General features: G+C 36.0%; 1 protein-coding gene across 1 annotated transcript; it reads left to right on the top strand.

The window, feature by feature from the left end:
• Positions 1–14,736: 14,736 nt before the first annotated feature.
• On the top strand, positions 14,737–18,951 carry LOC145109768 (serine carboxypeptidase-like 2). Its single transcript, XM_079046931.1, has 14 exons — positions 14,737–14,879; positions 15,170–15,315; positions 16,267–16,343; positions 16,496–16,618; positions 16,785–16,887; positions 16,980–17,017; positions 17,096–17,197; positions 17,308–17,394; positions 17,480–17,554; positions 17,699–17,770; positions 17,926–18,074; positions 18,215–18,328; positions 18,529–18,583; positions 18,693–18,951. The coding sequence occupies exons 1-14, from the start codon at positions 14,752–14,754 to the stop codon at positions 18,786–18,788; spliced, it is 1,365 nt and encodes a 454-aa protein (XP_078903057.1). The 5' UTR covers positions 14,737–14,751; the 3' UTR covers positions 18,789–18,951.
• The last annotated feature ends 2,508 nt before the right edge of the window (positions 18,952–21,459 follow it).

Raw genomic sequence — 21,459 nt, 5'->3', positions numbered from 1 at the left:
ACTATTGGTGGGTTGGCTTGACCAACGGTCCCACTGTAGTTCCCCTCCTCAGACTGCCCTTCGTTCAAATCGGGCTGTTCTATTGGTATGGTAGCTTCCTCTCGATTCTGTTGGAGCAAACGTCTGGTTTCCTCCATTTGACGATCCAACATCATCTGGATCATCGCTTGCACTCCGGCCATCGTTATTGGCTTAGCAGCGGCTACCACAACCAGTATTTGCTCAATCACTGGAGGTTGGTTTCTGTTCCCATTTGCATTTCCGGCTCCACTGCGGGTTCTTGCCATTTTGATCTATACACCGAATAAGGTGAATTTAGATCTTTATTTAGGATAGTCGTTTAAACCGTCCATATCACTCCGAAACGTTTACATGTTAGTTCTAATATCGTAGTCGTACGTTTAGAATCCTAAACACATAAGGTTTCCAGATCCGGTCGGCAACAGAGTATAGATCCGAACAAATAACAGCATATCAGGCACAAAGCATTTAGCACATAAAAGCATTTTAGGCACAATTCCTAAAATAAGCTAGTGCTCACACCTCACAATCATCGCTTAGCATTCTAAGTATAAGTCTAGAAATCCTACAAATTCCTAGTTCGCTTAAACTAATGCTCTGATACCAACTGTGACATCCCCATTTTCACGGCCAGAAAAGACCGATTTTTGTTTATGCTTTGTTTAAAAATCGGAGTAACATTTTAAATAAAAGTGTTGCGGAATTTGTTCCCAAAACAAAATATGATAAAGATTTATCAAAGCATTTCCGTAGAAATGTATTTCATTAAAAGGATGTCATGTTCGATACAGATCAAAAGCATAAACAGTACAACATAAGCCTTACTACATTATTTCGTATTTACAGGCCTATAATCCCTTATCTCTCATCCAAACATCTATGCTCATGCGCCACTACCTGTAATATAAGAAACTGAGTGGGTCAGGCTTGGAAGCCTGGTGAGCACATAGGGTTTTCAACCCACAATAATTAAATTTATTATTTTCATCAACCAAACAAACCCGATTACCCGTTCCCGCTATCCTCACTTTACGTCCCTAAAACATCTAACATAAGGGACCTAGCCTAGGGATTTTCATCGGGGTGACAACACATGATTCGGGGGTTCCTCAGCCATTCATGTCAAACAAGGCAACCATGTGGGGAATGGAGTACTGCTGGTGAGCACACAGTTCAAATAAACACCTACAGGTTGCGAGCCTGCTAGCGTTCCACTGGACCGTCTAGAATAGTCCGTGGTCATCATCTATACTCCGCTAGATGACTGGATCATCAATAACATCTATAACGAGGCCTCTCATTATTTTATTTTGTCACACATCAACTATTACATCTACCCATGTTTTACCCAACACATTTTGTAGATATAAATTACATATACAGTTTAAATCATTTAAAACATGTATAAAATCGTTCATCCAGCATAGATAGCAAGTATACAGATAATATGCACACACAGCACGTAATTTGTATAAAATACTTCATATCTATGTGTAAGATGAAAGTAACTATGCACTCACTTGTTAAGGTGGTGATTCCGAACTCAGACAGCGATTCGTTATCTCAAAACAATTTTCCCTTGACAAAACCTAGTATCAATACCACTAGGGTTTAGTCTATGGTTAACCGCGACTAATTAATAGTCTAGCTATTATTACTATTATATAAGCGTTAAACAGCACTCTATATAACTCATAATAATAGCCCAAATAATTATTTTAAGGTCCTAATAATGTTACTATAATTAATTAGAAGCTATATTAAAAATAGCATAGGCGTAGCTCACTTACAGTTGGTTTTATAGAAAACCGGGCTTTGCTTGGAGCAGCGTTTCCGAACCGAAAGACCCTTTTTCTCGGGACTCCGGGAGCCTCGGGGCTTCCTTCGGGTGCTAGGGGGTTTACCTAGGCTTAGGGGGGGTTGGATCCTAGAGAGAGAAAGAAACTAGAAAGAGAAGTGATTTTGGTGTGATTTCTTCCGCAGCCCTCGTAGCCTATTTATAGGCACGAGCCTTCGGTTGTACGCTGGGCGTACATCAGCATTACGCGGGGAGTAGTTCGGATAGGGTCACCAGCTGGCTTCGTACAAGGCGCGTGGCAAGGTTCTGATGGTGCGACGTGGCCATCTCTCGGACCACACAAGAGCGAATTATGCTGGGCGTACCCAGTTTCGGACACTGGGCGTAGGCGAGGGGCGACATGTCGCAATCCGAAGCAGGTACCGAGGTCAGGGATGGAAGGTCCAGATCGAGCCACGTCATCATCTTGCACCAGGTTTCGCAATTTCCCTTTCCGACTTCTAAAAATCATAACTCTTGCATACGAGCTCCGTTTTTGACGTTCTTTATGTCCATGTGTAGGAGGGAACGTACTCTACGACTTTCGTTTAGACTCCGTCGGCTAATTTTTACTTTATTTTAAAAGTTATATTTTAACAGGCCGGGACAGGATTGGTCCGTTAAAAATTCATAACTTCTTCATCCGACGTCCGTTTTCGTCTGTCTTTTTATCGTTACGCTACTATTAACGAGATCTTCGATTCTCGTTTAGGTTGTGTCGGCTAAAAACCGCTCGATCTCATATTCGAACTTCGGGTTGTACACTGCTAAGCCGAAACTTCGAAAAATCATAACTTCCTCATACGAAGTCAGATTTGGGTGTTCTTTTTACGGACGCTCTCGGTTTAACATATTCTACGACTTTCATTTAGATCGCTAAGGCTAAAAGTCATTCTATCGTAAATTCACTATTTACGCTTCCCGGTGTCGTGCCGGTTCCGTCGCAAAACTTCGACGGGTCATAACTTCTTCGTTATAACTCGAATTTTGGCGTTCTCTATATATTCAGAATCCTTGTTTCGACCACTACAACTTTATGCATCGATATCGGGTTTATTCACAACTTAAATTTTGACGCTTTCTTTTATTATTACTTTATAATTAAATATATAAGCACATAAATCACATAATACTCAAATAATTCATTTTTATTACTTCAAAAAGATTTACAATAGTTGACCTAGACTATTTCATCATCTAACAATGTTTAGCGCCGAAACACGGGCATTACATTGATCCTGCCTGGTATTTTGATACAGGCGCAACAGACCAGGTGTCTCCTGACATTCAAAGACTCAATCTTGTTGAAGAATACAAAGGGGATGACAAGCTCCAAGTGGGAAATGGTAATCAGTTGTATATTTCTCATGTTGGTTCATCTTATCTGCCTCATCTTAAATTGCCAACTGTACTTATTGTTCCTAAACTAACCAAAAATCTTCTAAGTATTTCAAAGTTAACAGAAGATAATGATGTCTATGTTGTATTCTGGCGTAACCATTGCAATGTTAAGTCGTTTCAGGGGCAAAAAATTCTCAGAGGGGATGTAAATGAAGGGCTCTATCGGTTACCTCTTCCTCGTAATAAATTTGCATTCACCGGTGTTCGTACCTCTCTTCATGGATGGAACATGTAACGCCCGTAGATCCGGGCTAGTCAATTTAGAGATAATAGGGGTCGAAAAACGATTCGAAAAAAGATTATTTAGAATAAATAATCTTAACCAAGTTGTAGAATACGTCTCAAGGGTTCCGTACATATAAAGAACGCCGAAATCCGAGTTATAACGAAGAAGTTATGGTCCGTCGAAGTTTTACGGCAAAACCGGCACGACACCAGGAGACGTAAATAGTGAATTTACGATGGATGACTTTTTAGCCTTAGAAATCTAAACAAAAGTTGTAGTATACGTTAAACTGAGAACATACAAAAAAAGAACGCCCAAATCTGACTTCGTATGAGGAAGTTATGAATTTTCTAAGATTTGGCTTAGCAGTGCACAGCCCGAAACTCGAATTTTAGATCGAGCGGTTTTTGGCCTACGCGACCTAAATGAGAATTGAATATCTCATTAATAGGAACTCAACGGTAAAAAAAGACAGACGAAAACAGAGTCTGTATGTAGAAGTTATGAATTTTACGCGGACATTTAACAGTATAATCTCCTCGTACTGTTAAATTTAAGATCGGTCGAGAATTAGCCGACGGAGTCAAAATGAAAGTTGTAGATCTTATTTTGACTTACGCGTGGATATAAAGAACGTCAAAAACAGAGGTCGTATGTGAAAGTTACGGATTTTAGAAGTCGGAAGTGTGTTGTGCGAAAATGGGTATTGTGGCACAATCTTGGCCATTGTTTTCTCCCCAAGTCTTGCCACTAGATGGTGACATGTGGCACCAAGTTCAGCCATTTTTCACCCTATAAATAGAACCTCTCCCACCCTCATTTTCTTCACACTTTTCCCATTCTTTCTTCTCTTTACTCTCTCTCTAGAACCTCTCTCTAGCCCCGAAACCCCCCGAAAAGCCTAGGAACCTCCCTAGCACGAGGCGGAAGCCCCGGAGTGCTCGACGGCTCCGAGAAGAAGATCTTTTCGGCTCGGGAACGCTGCTCCAAGCAAGGCCCGGTTTTCTATAAAACCCGTTGTAAGTGAGCTACGCCTACGCTATTTTTAATATAGCTTTTATTTAATTATAGTAACGTTATTAGGAACTTATAATAAGTACTTGGGCTATTATTATGGGTTATATAAGTATTGTTTAACGCTTATATAATAGTAATAATAGCTAGACTATTAATTAGTCTCGGCGAATAATAGACTAAACTCTAGTGGTAATAATACTAGGTTTCGTCGAAGGAAATTATTTTTAAGAAGCGAAGCGCTGTCTGAGTTCGGAATCACCACCTTTTCAAGTGAGTGCATGGTCCCTTTCATCTTACACATAGATATGAAGTATTTAATATAAATTACGTGCTATATGTGCATATTGTCTGAATACTTGCTGTCTATGCTGGGTGAAATATTTTTATACAAGTTTTAAATGATTTAATTTGTATATGTATTTTATATCTACAAAACGTGTTGGGTAAAACATGGGTAGATGTAATAGTTGCTGTGTGACCAAATAAAATAATGAGAGGCCTCGATATAGATGTTATTGATGATCCAGTCATCTAGCGGAGTATAGATGACGACCACAGACTATTCTAGACGGTCCAGTGGAACACTAGCAGGCTCACAACCTGTAGGTGTTTATTTGAACTGTGTGCTCACCAGTAGTACTTCATCCCCCACATGGTTGCTTTATTTGACATGAATTGCTGAGGAACCCCCGAAGCATGTGTTGTCACCCCGATGAAAGTCCTTAGACTAGGTCCCTTGTGTTAGATGTTTTAGGGACGTAAAGTGAGGATAACGGGAACGGGTAATCGGGTTTGTTTGGTTTGATAAAGTTAATGAACTTATTTATTGTGGGTTGAAAACCCTATGTACTCACTAGGTTTCCCAACCTGACCCACTCAGTTTATTTATATCACAGGTGTTGATATGAAGTCACATTACACTGAGAGATTAAGGAGATATAAATCACTAGTGATAATGAATGTAAGTTCTGTTTATGCTTATGTTTCTGTATTGACGATGACATCCCAAATGTTTTAAAATGAATAAAAAAAATACTTTTCTTCGGAAATGCTTTGATAACGTATTTATCATGTTTTACTGGGAACAAATTCCGCAACATTTTTATTAAAAGAGGTACTCTGATTTTTATAAAGCATAAACAAAATCGGTCTTTTCTGGCCGTGAAAATGGGGATGTCATAGAACAGGCGACTTGCACATCCATATGAACCTATGTTACATCGTTTAGTTTCAACATTTCATCTTCCAACTTCTTCCAATAAATTTCCCAATGTCTGTGACTCCTGTTAATTGGGTAAAAGTCATCGTTTTCACTTACCACCATCTCATGTCACCTCTTCTCAACCTTTTGAACTTGTGTACTCAGATGTATGGGGTCCTTCCGCTGTTTTTTCATTCAATGGATCACGATATTTTGTTTTGTTTATTTATGACTGCACAAAGTTTGTATGGGTTTATTTTTTTATCTCACAAATCTCAAGTCTTCTCTACATTCTTACAATTTCGAACAATGATTAAAAATCAATTTTCATGTGATATTAAAAGCTTACAAACTGATTGGGGTGGTGAATATCGAAATGTGTCAACCTTTCTTCAAAATAATGGTATTATACATCGTGTTTCTTGTCCACATACACAAGAGCAAAATGGTGCCGTAGAACGTAAAAATCGTGTCATAGTTGAAAAAGGACTCACTCTTCTAGCTCAATCTTCTTTACCTCAACTATTTTGGGAACATGCTTTCAAAACCTCCACATACTTACATAATCGTACCATCACACCTTTACTAAATTATCAGTCTCCATACCAAAAGTTATATCACAAAATTCCAGACTATAATTTTTTAAAAACTTTTGGTTGTTTGTGCTGCCCTTTCTTGCGTCCCTACAACAAACATAAAATTGATTTTCGATCTCTACCTTGTATTTTCATCGGATACAGTGCCTCACTCAAGGGTTACCTATGTTTTCACCAACCTACCTCTCGAATATACATCTCCCGTCATGTAGTCTTTGATGAAGATACCTTTCCTTACCTCACTCCCACACCCAATATTGTTACATCAGTTCCAAATCTACCCTCCATACCATCTACTATTCTTGAATGTGCTGATCATCTTCGTCCCATAAATCAACCAACACAGACTCCATCCGTTACTCCATCTCCACAACCATCGGTCACATCTACTACTCCTCCTCAAACTCCAATTAGTCTGTCACCAACCAGCCCTCAACCTGATCATCACACACCTGTTTTCACCTCTTCAACTTCTCAGTATCAACAATCTACCATTAGCTCACGGGCAATAACAAATCAATCCTATTCCATCCCATTTTCGTCCAGCAGAACAAAATCAACACTCCATGGTAACTCGTGCCCGTACCAACTCTCTCAAACCCAAAGCATTCACAGCCACCACCTCTTCCATTGTGAACTTTGAACCTCGAACCTTTCATCAAGCAAATCAGCATACATGTTGGCCAAATGCGATGAAAGCAGAATATGATGCTCTCATGAAAAATGACACTTGGTCACTTGTTAATTGTCCCCTCATACTAATGTTGTTGGCTGTAAGTGGATTTTCAGGGTAAAAAGGCGAGCGGATGGTTCTATAGAACGACACAAAGCAAGGTTGGTTGCTCAAGGATTCAATCAAGAAGCAGGAGTTGACTTCTTTGTCACATTTAGTCCTGTTATAAAACCAACCACAATTCGCTTAGTGTTGTCAATTGCACTCTCTCAAGGATGGTGTGTAAGGCAACTTGACATCAACAATGCGTTTTTAAATGCTGACTTGTCCGAAGTTGTTTATATGAAACAACCCAAGGGTTTTGAAGATCCAACGAAACCAAATCACGTGTGTCGATTACATAAAGCTTTATATGGGCTTAAGCAAGCACCGAGAGCCTGGTTCACCAAAATCAAACAATATCTTGTTACAAATGGCTTTCGTGCTTGTCAATCCGACACTTCCTTATTTGTTCATGTTTCCACATCATCAACCATATATGTACTTGTATACGTTGATGATCTCATTGTGACAGGTACAAATGATGCTCATCTACAGCGGTTTATTGATGCATTGGATCGTGCTTTTTCATTGAAAGACCTTGGTGATTTGCATTTTTTTCGTTGGTCTTCAGATTACCAGAACTGCCAATGAGTTAACTTTGTCACAACAAGCCTACATACAAGATATACTGGATCGCAGCAACATGTCCATGGCTTCATCAATTACCACCCCAGCTGATCCATAGTTTCGTCTTCATCAAGATGGAGATCCATTTGATGACCCTACGCTATATAGACAAGTGGTTGGCTCTCTCCAATATGCTACTATTACATGACCGGACATTGCATACTCTGTTAATCGTGTATGTCAATTTATGCACTCTCCAACACAACAACATTGGCAAGCTGTCAAAAGAATACTTTGTTACTTAAAAGGGACGATCACCCATTGCTTACACTTCAAACCAACCACAGCTACGTCGTTACATGCTTTTTCTGATGCTGGGTGGAACTCTGATCGTGATGACAGTCGTTCACAGTATGGATTTGCTGTTTTTCATGGGACAAACCTCATCAGTTGGACATCTAGAAAACAAAAAGTGGTGGCTAGATCAAGTACTGAAGCAGAGTATCGTTCACTAGCTTATACTACAGCAGAATTAATGTGGATAAAACAATTACTCGCTGATCTTCAAGCACAAATCAGTCATCCACCTTTAATTTTGTGTGACAATGTAGGCGCTATATTCATGAGCAAGAAGCCTGTAATCAGCACACGTTCAAAGCACATTGCTCTTGATTTTCATTTCATTCGTGAGCAAGTAGAGTATGGACAACTAAAAATCTGCTATGTTTCCTCTGTTGACCAATTGGCTGACATATTCACAAAACCACTAGCTAAAAGTCGTGTTCTTCTTCTAAGTTCCAAGCTTCAAGTCCGTCCCGCCCTTGAGCTTGCCGAAGGGTATTAGCAAATATTAAAAACGTGTTCATAGTAGAGTCAAAAGTCAGCTTAGTCAAACCATAGAAGTAGGAGTATATCTCTGAGTTTCAGTTGATTCCTATGTATAACCTCTGTATAAATTCATGTAATGTAATGTAAATAAACATATACGAGTTTATCAAAGCTCTATAACATATATACATCAATTTTACATATACATTCATAAATTCATACCATGATCAAGATATCCACAGTCAATAGTTTCACATATATACATCAATTTTACATATACATTCATAAATTCATACAATGATTAATATATCCACATGCATACAATACATATTCAGAAGTGAAATAGAAAACTAACGTGTTCTTGCCGGAAAAACGAAACTACAATCGTTGGTGATGTGTGTCCTTACACCCAGAACTTAAAATCAGAAAAAAATCATTCAGTCATTCGTAACGGGTGTTCAGAAAAGAAGAGAAAGAGAAATGGGTAGAGAAAACGAACCTCGTCGGAGATACCAGGTCGTAATCGGAGGTGACAGTCGGCAGGCGGTGGCAGTCGGCTTTGGAGGTTAATTGGCGGTGGGAGTCAGCTTTGGAGGTCAATCGGCGGTGGAGAGCAGTGGCGTCAGCGGTGATGTCGCAAATCGTCGCCGGAGTGACCCATTGGAGATGGTTACAGATTATACGTCGTCTGGGATGAGGAAGCTGAACAAAAGGGGCAACCCTTTAGCGGCGACCCTAATAGCGGCGACATAGAAGCTATTAGCGGCGACAATCTAGAAGGAAATCAACACGCACTTTCCGGAGATTATCGACCGTTGGATCGGGTGAGAATCGTAGGGCCAAGATTTCGTCAATGTGGGTCAACGGATTGATACCAACAACGACGACATGTCGCTGCTAAAGGTGTCGTCTCTATTGCCTTCCAGATGAATAAACCCTATCTGTTGGATCATGTTCCGAACCAAATGTCAGGATTGAAAGTGGTGTGTCTTCGACGGATCTCCGGTCCATACCTTTAGCGACGACGCTATTAGCGACGACATTAGCATTTTAGCGGCGACACCAAGCGTGGCTTGTCTTGTGTCGTCGTTAAAGGTCTTGTCGTCGCAAAAAGCGACGTCGCTAATACTCTGTATTCTTGTTCTGTGTGTGTGTGTGTGTAATACATAATTTTAATGAAAACATAGCTTTTTCTAAAACAAAATAAAATTTTCATTAAACCAAATAAAAATTTCATTAAACTAAATAAAAATTTCATTACTAAAAATTAAAAATTACATTAAAACCTAGAAATTATAAACCTTATATTTGTCTTTTATTTTGCGTTGGAGTTTTTTAAATAACATGAGTTGATCGGGTGGAAGATCTATATGGGGAGGCGTGTTTATTATTTTAAAGTCGTTAAATATTTTTTTCTATTCTTGAGTTGAATTTTTAAACTCTAATTTTTTTTTAATGAAAGATAAGATGATCATCAAGTTTTTTGCGAAAGCACTTGCATGGCATCTGTTTCAACGATACTTTTTTCCTTTGTCCATTTTCGATGATGATGCCGCCCTTTTCGCTTTGTCTTTCCCATCAGGGGTCGAAGGGTGACTTCTTGCAACTCCTCCTCCTCATCATCATTGAGGTCAAATCCAAAATCCATGTCCGACTCCTAAGTTCTCCCACATTTGTTAGAGCCGGTGGATTGCGATTGACTAAGCAAGCTCGGATCATGGACCCACTTTGGACCATCTCACATAATATGCCATGCTTTTTGATGGCCAGTCGGTCTACCACAATGAGTGGTTTCTTATTGTTGAAGAAAGGTGCTTAAAAGGCCGAATCAATTACACCCACTTTGACGCACGTTGGTGAAGTTCATGTAGATTCCATTAGAATTTATGCAAGTAGCTCTTAACTCGCGCCATTTGTCGTTTACACAATCGTAAGTCTGGTATTAACCCTTTCCCATTTGTGAGTAGAAGTGTTCTAGAATGATGTTCCAAAATGTCGTCCCGGTTAGGGCGTTGCTCGTCTTCCCATCTAAAGATATTGAATCCAAGATTTTAAAAGCGTCATTTCCTCATCTTTGGTCCAATATTTTATTTTAGCTTTTTGGCTTTTTTCTTTGTTTTTTCTTCTCGAAGATTTTGGCGGTTGAGTTTCCAACACCTTTTCGATGTCATCATCGTGGGGAGATCGGGGTTGGAAATGTGGTTGTTGGGAAGGTTGGGTTTGAGGTTGTTGAAATTGTTTGAATTATTAATACTATGGACGACGGTGAGTGGAAAACCGTCGTCCAAATCGTAGTCGTTCAAACTCAATCAACTTTTCATCTGAGCCGCATAAACTCCAATTCGGCGGTTGTTTGCAGTTCATTTGATCGGGTCCTGCTTCTTCTACCCACGATTGCGTCCATGCCTCTATTTCGGTAACTGCTGAATTAGTTCATCCTCATCCGCCTATATATTGATGGTTCTATGTTAGATGTTTACATCTTTTAATTGGTAAAAGCAATTGCTTCATTTAATCCTATGGGTTCCAATTCGTCTGACATATGTTCACCTAAGGTAAAATATTCAATTCTGTAATCGATTCCTATCCTTTGTACTTCATTGCATTTGTTTGTTTCAATTGGTAAAAATAATTGCTTCATTTGATTTTATGGATTGCAATTCGTCTATTGTTTCTTCACATAAGGTAAAATTATTGTCTCTGTAATCGATTCCTTTGATTTGTACTTCATTGTATATTCAACTTCGATGTATAATTGAAGTTAAAGTTCATTTATGTTTCAATTTTCGATTTCATATGTATTAATAATTGTGTTCTGTATAATTTTCATGTAGAAATTTGAAGATGTTGATGGAAAAGTCAAACCACAATCAAATGTATCAAAATCGACATGTCACTCTGATTCTGAGAGTGTTGAAATAATCGAGTGTTCACTTCAGTCCCTAAAAATCCCAGTTGGAGAGGGTGATTTCGGAAGAGGTAAAGATTTTATGAGTTTTGTTTTCAGATACATATGCATGTAAAGTTCTTTTTCCCTTTCAGGTGTCTTTAATTGCCAAAGAAGAGGAGAAGCTGTCAAGAAAAGAAAAAAGGAAGTTGAATTTGTTATGTTGGAAGTAGGAAGAAGTTGTAGATCTATGTGAAGATGAAGAGTTGGGTGTGAATCTAACATCAAAATTGTTGATTTCGTTGTTGTAGAATTCGAAATAGTTGAACATGTTGCCCCATTGAGGTAATGGCTTTTCTTTTTAATAGTTATGTCGATTTTTTATACTTTGTATTTTTCATGTTGATTGATCTTGATGACCTTTACAGATTGGGAATAGAAATTGTTAGCAGGTATGCTGAAACCAATTAATTGAAGGAAATAAGCCTGAAGATGAACTTGAATAAACAAAAGAACGACCAAAAATCCAAGCATCTGATTCCACGCCTAAATGATGAATGAACCCATCTTGGAAGAACCATATCAGGTAAGTTCATTGTAGTTTTTTGTCATTTTTTTTTGTGAAACATCTTCTTATAAAATATCACGCACTTAATTTTGCCGAATTCAAGTAAAGTGATGTTAATATTTAGTGTGAATATGAGCGTTTTCTTTCAAGGGTATGTGCACATGGTGTCATCTGTTGGGTGGATAAGATACAATGTGTGGAGGCATGGACATGGTGGAAGCAAGGCATGAGGTTGCATTTTTAAGGCGAAATGGTTACAGCTTCATGACTTCCCCTTTTAGAAGACTCTTCACCTAAATTTTTGATATAAGTCTCCATTTCCAGTTGTTGCCATTGGATTTAGACTAAAATTTCTCAAGGTATGTTTTGCAAATCCCAAACACTACTTCAAAGTTCAAAGTAGGAAGTAGTTGGTGTTCATTATATCTTTTGGAGCAAGTATAAAAGGGGTGTTTGGATTTTCTTTTCTTAAGTAATTATTCTGATTTCAAGAATTACAATCAGATAATAATTTGAGAAATTTAGGGATAATATGATACTTTTCCATTTATCCTGCAATAAATTTGATTTTGGCACTAAAGATTCTGTCATGATGACTTCTTGTACTGGAATTGTTCTGAAAATATCATAACCTCTGAATTTTACGAAAACTAGTGGGGTTTTTTCACATGATGTTAATTTGCTGCTGCCCACGTCTCCCCAGAAAAGCTACAATATGGTAGACCATCACCATCCATTTGAACTTTGAAGAAGATAACAATGCAATGTAAGTTTATGTTAATTGTTTTCTCTTACTATTTATTTTTGAATTTATGACACTTTGGTTGCATTGAATCTGGTGGGAATAAAAGGATGAGACAGAAGTCTATTAAGTTAACTAACCATTTTTCTTACTTTTAAATTGTGTTTAATTATTTGCCAATTTGGTCTATCAAGTGTCATGTTTTTTCTTTGGGTTTGTCCATGTGATTGAATTTTGAAATACAAATTGAATTCAATCTTAAAATTAATTTTCTTTAAGTTGGAAAAAAATATTATATTCTACTGGTTACATCAGAACCAAACAAAATTAATTTAGATATGGCTTTAGTTCAATAATGATGTTTATTTGTCTTATGTTTCATATTTTTTGGTGAAATTTGGTGTATACAGTCGGTTAATGTAACTGAAAATGCAGAAGAATAGACACGCAAGAAATAGCAAGGCACCTCCATTCAAATGTTTAATATAGCATTTTTTTTATTATAACGTTGCATTTTCACTTTTTTTTTCCACATTAACACATTGCTATTATGAGCAAAATACACATACAGAAATGAAAAAATGTTATGGAACGGTTATTAGAAACTAAACATCAATGTTATTGCAGGATATGGTGAAGGTTGATCAAGTGATTCACATTTTTACTCCCGAGAAACCAGTTGTAATGATAGAAGTTTTGTACTTTTTTTTTATCATACCGGCGCACAAATTTAGAATAGAAATAATTAAAGTAAAAAAATCTATGTTTGTGTATCATTATGATGTTTTGTTGCTGGGATTTGTGGTAATAATACCCTTATAATGTTTTTGTTTTACCTTTTCTCTATTAAGTATAGCCATGATTAGTTTTTAAGAAAGATCTTAGAGTAGTGTGAGCTGAAAGTTTGAGGAATTTGTATAATCATTACGTGGTTATTTGTAAAGAATGTGAAAATCTTTTTTTTTAATAATTTTTAGTCATTTATTTTTTAATTGCTGATTAATATCCTTTAATGACAGTCTCATTCCGATATCTAAGATTATTTGTATAAGTTGCCTAAATTGGTAAAAGAATACGGAAACATTGTTACATAAATAAACATTTAATTGGTGTCAACTACTACATGGTTACCGGTGAAGATGACAATGTAGGATATAAAGCTTGGTTTCACGATCAAAGATTGAGATTTCAATATACCGACCTAACCTTAACCTAATAAAGGAGGGTATAAAGCTTAATATTTTGCTATTTTTTTATTCATTCGTATGTAATATAATTGGGTACATTGCTAATATGAGAACAAAAAAATGATGTTATAGAAAAAATTTAAATCAATTTATTGTTTTACATTTGTCCACCTGTCTACCGGACGGGTATGACAGTAGTTGGTGTGGTGTTTGGTTTTTGGAAGTAGTTTTGTTGGAATGGTTGTGGAATAAGTGAAGTTGTTATAAATAGCATGTGCATGAACCCTCCAGTTGGTGATTCAAAATGTGTGTATTGACGAAATGTTGTGTTGAGTGCGTATGAACTAGTAGGTGAAGTGGGTGTTTTTGGGGTGCGTGGAGTGTTTGGGTTTTTGAATTCTAGTTCATTTTTGGATGTTTGGTGAATGAGAAATAGTGTGTTTAAGAGAAAATTTTTGGTGATTGTAGTATGAAAATATATATGAAATAATATTGTATTTTTAGGTAAATATTTGATAGTGCTTTTTTTTTTTGCCAATGGTAAAAAAAAGGTCACATTACTGTTGCCTCTTTCTCTCCCCCTTGTAACGCAGTGTAAGTCAACCTACGCCACCGACTTACATTGTTCACGCGTAATGTGGGGTTGCCACTTGCCACCTCATCTTAAGGAGACCATTACACGACTAGTCCGTGTAGCCTTAACGGATGAATTCAAACCGGTGACGCAAAAGGATCATCTATGCAAATTTGCGAAACCACAAGGCCCATTCTCATCAACGAAAAACGTTAAGGACGAATCTTGAAAATTAAGAAACCATGAGGATCATTGTTGTAAATCTGTCCATATATATACTCATAGAGGTGTTGAAGTGAAGGTGTTATGGAGCCCAGAAGCAAAATGCGAATCTCTTTCATCATCATACTGTTGATACTGCAATCGCACATGGTAGCCTTCTCACATTCGAAGTCAATCGTGGAAAACCTCCCTGGCTTTTCTGGCAATCTTCCATTTACGCTCGAAACAGGGTACGTATGCATCTATCTACCTACATCTTTGCTCTTCAAACTTCACCCTCTTCAATCAAAATCTTCTTGAAACAGCCAGTTGTTAGTCATTTACGAGAAAAATCTCAGATATGATTTCTCAAAATTCAAACAACAAAAGAGACTTGTATTACTTTGCATGTTTTTTCTCCATATAGAAATTATGATGAGTTTATATAACGCTAAATGAACTATACAACATAAGTTTCCCCTTCGATATAGTTTTTGGGGATTTAGAATATAGTATATTGGATTGAATTTGTGTTTTAAAGTTATGTTGGAGTCGGAAAAGACGAAGAAGTGCAATTGTTTTACTATTTTGTGGAGTCTCAAAGAAATCCACAGAAAGATCCGTTGCTTCTTTATCTCACCGGTGGCCCTGGAACTTCCGGCATAGTTCCATTCCTCTATCAAATCGGTACGTTTATTATTCGTTTATAGTTATTTTATATTAGTTAGATCCAAATAGATTTTCTTTTTTATTTTCAACGAGCCAAAAAGTTGGATCTAAATAATAGTTTAGTTTCTGCTATTATATAGCATGCACGAGTTATTTTCAAAAAGCTATAAATAAGTCAACTCAACTTGATGCAACATATATTTTATATTGGCCACATGTAATGAGATTTATTGATAATCCATAAAAAGAGATCTTCGTGGGAAAGTTTTTAACTCATACCCTACAAAAAAAGAGTCAGTGAAATATGATTGTTTATGTCACTATCTTTTTTATCTTTTATTTTTAATTATTATCAAAAGAAATGATAATAATAAGATATATAATACGAATTTTTATATTTTTAATTCAAGTAAATATATATAAATAATTTAGGACAAACTATATAATTAAACTGTAGATGTGTAAGAACAATTTAATATTTACAACTAATTGTAACCGGACCACATGGGTTCCTAATTAACATTTTGTAAGTTGTCAAATTTTTTAGTTACATAAATACCAAATAAACCAGATTGCATATAATATGATTGTGCTCAACCATGCATGTGAAACTTATTTAACTTTTTTTTTTAATACTAATTTGGCCCCATATATTGAAGTAACGCACAAAATGTAAGTCGAAAAACTGAAAATTAAAACCCAATTTCTCCACAAGTTTGCTGTTATTATTTGAGATATTTCAAGAAAATTCTAAGAACTTTGATTTTTGATGATGAGTTCCAGAACTGAAATCTTTTAAAATTGTTGTTACAAACTATATTGTAAAATTAAATATTGACTTTTGTAGATCGAATCTAAAGTTCATTCAAAACTAAACGACATTGCAATGTGAATATAATGTACTTCAATTTATCATTTTTCTCATTTGCAATCATATAAAACATTATATTCGATGAACTTTTATTGTAGGTCCACTTAAATTCAAATATGCGAATTCAAGGAGAACTAACGTAAATTTGGAAGTGAACCCATATTCATGGACAAAGGTTTAATTAGCATACACACACACACACACACATATATATATATATATATATATATATATATATATATATATATATATATATATCATCCATTTCTCTAATTAATTAATTATATCATGTAACAATCTAAAATATATATTTTTTGTATTTTATAGACGGCTAACGTCATATTTATAGATCTACCCGTTGGCACTGGATTTTCATATGCCAAGACATGGGAATCATCAAGGAGTACCGATTCTCTTGTAGTTACTCATGCGTACGATTTTACAAGAAAGGTAAGAAACATAATTTAATTAGGATCAATATATATCCTAAAAGCTTTTTAATTAATATATCAATCTTTCCTATATATATATACGTACATAAAATTTGGTATGTCATTTATGTACTATACTACTAGAATATTATGTTTTTATTTATTAATTGATGTTCATCTTGCAGTGGCTCATAGACCATCCTATGTTTCTCAGTAATCCATTGTATATTACGGGGATTTCTTATATGGGAATAATCATTCCAAATGTCGTTTCAAAAATATACAATGGTAAAAAAATTGTAGTTTTAGTTAAAAAGGACAACATGATGATCATCCTTTGAAAAAAATGAGAACATGATGTTCTTTTTACCATTTTGTAGGCAATGAACGAAAGGTTAAACCAAAATTGAACATCAAGGTAACTTAAATATAAGTAAACATTTTTATTTTTCTTCTATTTCTTTTGGATTCATAGTTCATGTACTTTGGATTGTAGGGTTTCTTGATTGTGAACCCGCTAACAGACAAGTTCATAGATTTTAATTCAAGAATTGAATTTGCTTATCGGGCTGCATTAATAGAAGATGAAATCTACGAGGTACCATGAGTCATTAATTAATTAATTACATATAGAAACGAAATAAGATTTGTTACTTTAAGGTTAACTATATATATTAATCCTAAACACATAATTCTGATTTTTGTCAGCCAGCAAAAGAAAATTGTGAAGGTAAATATGTATATGTAGATCCAAATAACACATTATGTATGAATAGTCTTCGGCCCATAAATGAGGTGAGTCGATTAACGAATTTTCATTGTCTTTTTGTTATATATAGTATATTCATTCCTCATATATCCTAAATGTTCTCGATTGCAGTGTCTAGCTCGAATTAACGTAAATCACATCTTAGAGCCACTTTGCGACACACAAGATCCAAAATCGATTTGTCGAGTAATTAAATCCTAAAAACTCTCTAAATGTCTTACATTAACACTACAGCAAATAATGGAATAATACACATGTTTTCTTCACAATTAGTTAATGAACACGTGTATACATACTAATTAAATATCATATTTTGTCTTTAATATATAGGAATCCATTTATTTTTATTCTAATACTTGGGCAAACACAAAAGCCGTCCGACAAGCTCTCCACATTCGTGAGGTACACACGTTAATATTAATCTTATTTAGCAGTTGATATATATAGCCCAACAAAAAAGAATCTGTCCTTTGTTACAAAGTATTGTTTTCAAGAGAATTAATTCAATATGTACCACAATTTTTCATTATAGCTAAGGACCTTTGTTTAATGTACAGGGTACAGTAGATAATTGGCAGTTCACTAACACAAGCATTCGTGCTTTATATGGGAAAAACGACACCATAATTTACTCCTACAACATCTTCAGCAGTTTGGCATACCATAAAAAGCTTATTACCAAAAATTGCCATGCTTTGATCATCAAGTAATCTCTCTCTCTCAAACTTGTATCCAATTTATGCTTGAGGTTTTGAATATATTAATTATAAATATACGAAAGATGTAGATAATTATTTTGATTATTTTCTGCTAGTGTAATTGAAATGGTATTGAATTGATTTGCAGTGGTGATCATGACATGACATTTCCATATATGGGCACGAAGCAGTGGATCAATAGTCTTAATCTTACAACTGTAAACACATGGAAGCCATGGTTCGTTAGTAGTCAAGTCGCTGGGTAAGTTTATTATTTTTATAAAACGAAATAACAAAAGCCATTCAATTCACCTTAGTTTTGGTAATCGAACGCTGCCCATATTCTTGTTATATATATATATATATATATATATATATATATATATATATATATATATATATATATATATATATATATATATATATATATATATATATATATATATATATATATATATATAGGTATCAGAAGACGTACTCAAAAGCCAAATATTCTTTGAGATATGCGACAATTAAGGTGAGAACTTGTAACTTATCTACATATGTGCGTCGGGATTATAATGGTGATAGTGTGCATAAAAGTTGTAGGGATTATGATGGTGATTAATTGCGATTGTTTTTTGCAGGGTGCGGGTCATTCGGTGGCATTGTATAAGCCTGAAGAAGCTTTGGTCATTGTAGAGGCATGGCTTGCTTCTCATACTAACTCTACAAAATCTTAACACCCAGTTCTTTTTATTAGGAAAGGTTATTTATTTCACTCTATATGTACACTGTTTGACTTTTGATGTAACATATTGGAATATGGAGTGTAATGACAATCTCAGGCTTCTGGAATGACTATACGTTATAACTTATAACCGTAATACATTTTTTTTAAATGTATCATTATTTGTAGGATAATGCTAAGACAACACTTAAACTTCGACTACATTTTTAAAGGGAAAATGAGTAATCTAACAAAATGTGTAAGGTTTGAATATAATAACCACATTTAATTTGTTTTTAAAAGATAGCCGCTCACTCTAAATTAGCATTCCATGCTAAGTGATAATTTCCCATGAATTGGAATTGGGTTATTGAATACGTATAAATACAAGCTAGTACAATGGGCCATTACATATAAGCTAACCAACAATGGGCTAGAACTAATAATGTGTACAAAAAATAGATTCCGCTAACATCCCCCGCAATTTGAACGGGAGGAGAGTTTCGTATATTCAATCTGGACTTGAAATCGTTGAAGAGATGTGATGGTAGATCTTTGGTGAAGATGTCGGCATACTGAGCAGAAGGCGGAACATGAAAGACTCGAACAAAGCCTCGAGCAACCAAATCACGTACAAAATAAATGTCAAACTCAATGTACTTCGTATGTTGGTGCTGAAATGGGTTCACAGACACGTAGACTGAGCTAATATTATCACAATAGACGGTGGTGGCTTTGGTAGCCTGACACCGAAGCTAACGTAATATATTACGAACCCATCATGTCTCTGCGACGACGTTAGCAACGCCACAATACTGCCTCGACACTAGACCGAGAAATAACTCCCTGTCGTTTCGAAGACAATGTCATCAACATAAATCAAGAGATAAACAGTATCAACGCCATTATGATAAATAAATAAAGATAAAGCTACAAGACTATGTTGAAACCTCATGCGAAGGGCATGTTGAGCAAACCGTTGATACCATGCCCGAGGGGTTGTTTGAGGTCGTATAATGATCACTGAATGTGACAAACGTAGTTCGGATGCTGGTGATCTCGAAAGCCCAAGAGCTAAAGCATGTAAATTGTCTCCTGAAGGTGACCGTGAAGATAGGCGTTCTTCACGTTCAGCTGATGAAAGGGCCAGTGTCTGGAGATGGTCAGACAGAGTATCGTGCGAATGGTGGCCGGTTTTACAACCGAACTAAAAGTCCCATCACAATCAATCTCATATTGATGATTGTGCCGTTTTCCACTAACCACACTTTATATCCCGAGAGAGTCTGTCACACCCCAAAACCGAGAACGGCGGAATACGTTCTGGGGTGGAGGACGTCATGTACAGTATCATAACAAAGCATAATAGTAAAGACAAGCAACAACATCCATTGCATTAAGATAATAATTGTAATACAAACGTGTTCAGTACAAATGTTAGACGCCAAAAATACAATCAAAATAAAGTGGAGTCTTATGTGTGCTCCGTCTTCTCAAAAGCGGCATCCGTACCTGTCTACTGATGACCTGAGAATACAAGTTATTTTGAAAACGTTTATCAGCATAAAGCTGGTGAGTTCATAAGTATTTAGTGTCATTTCCTGTATAAAAATATTCACATTTATACATTGTAAAAGAAAATTTCGATGTTTGAAAAGAGTATGAGCCCTAGAAAACCCTATGTTTTCCAGAAAAGTAGTCTTTTCCAAGACCCGATGGTTTGTTTGTTCCTTCGAAAATGTACAAGTTTTTCCTAGTAGTTATTAGTATGAAAATATAGTTTTCAACTTTATTCATGTATAGTAATGAGAAAAATGTTTTACCCCAACAGTATCACTGTCGGCCATATGTAATGAAATGCAGGCTCCAGGTAGTATTAAATGTACAATACTCCTCAGGGAGTCTGTTGCCTTTAATTTTTAAAGTATTAATTAAAGGTTTGAATGTGAACTCGTACGTAACCATGCTGATTGACGATCGAATCCCTTTGACCCTCCGAGTCATATGTAGATGTGACATTTTGTCACCCCTGGGCCTAGACGGCTCGGACTGTAGCTAGCAGTCGGGATGTGGGAGTGTCTGTCCCGTATAGATCTATACACATAATGCCCGCTCTCCCTCCAGGAGACTCTGGTTACGCGGTGATAGCACAAAGATGTGTCGTATCGAGAAATAGTATGTCACATTCTATTTTAGTAAGTTCTCTTGTATAGTATGTAGTGTTCTCTTTGTATAGTATGTAATGTTCTTCTTGTATAGTATATAGTGTTCTCTTGTATAGTACATAGCATATATTGACTCACAACTGAACTGACTCTGGTAGTTGTCATGGCAATAGTAGCATTGAGTAGTATCCCTTAACTATACCTATTATAGTTAAATAGTGTTGTTGGTTGCATGTCTTTGATATCCAAAGGCATTGAACTAATATGTAAACTTTTATATCTGACACAAATATATAAGATATATAACTAAGAATTCAACGAGAGTCGGACTAATAACAAAATACCCTAAGCCCACAATCAAACAAGAACAGGAAATAAGGTGAGCTATTAGTCCTAAGTCCTTCAAGTCTTACTTATATAAATATATTGGTGTAGATACCTATTATAGTTAAATAGTATTGTTGGTTGCATGTCTTTGATATCCAAAGGCATTGAACTGATATGAAAACTTTTATATCT

This window comes from Lactuca virosa, chromosome 4 (assembly GCF_052849685.1).
Source record: "Lactuca virosa cultivar CGN04683 chromosome 4, Lactuca_virosa_CGN04683_v6, whole genome shotgun sequence".
Lineage (NCBI taxonomy): Eukaryota > Viridiplantae > Streptophyta > Magnoliopsida > Asterales > Asteraceae > Lactuca > Lactuca virosa.
The sequence above is the reverse complement of the archived record's forward strand: the minus strand, read 5'-3'. Positions and strand labels throughout refer to the sequence as shown.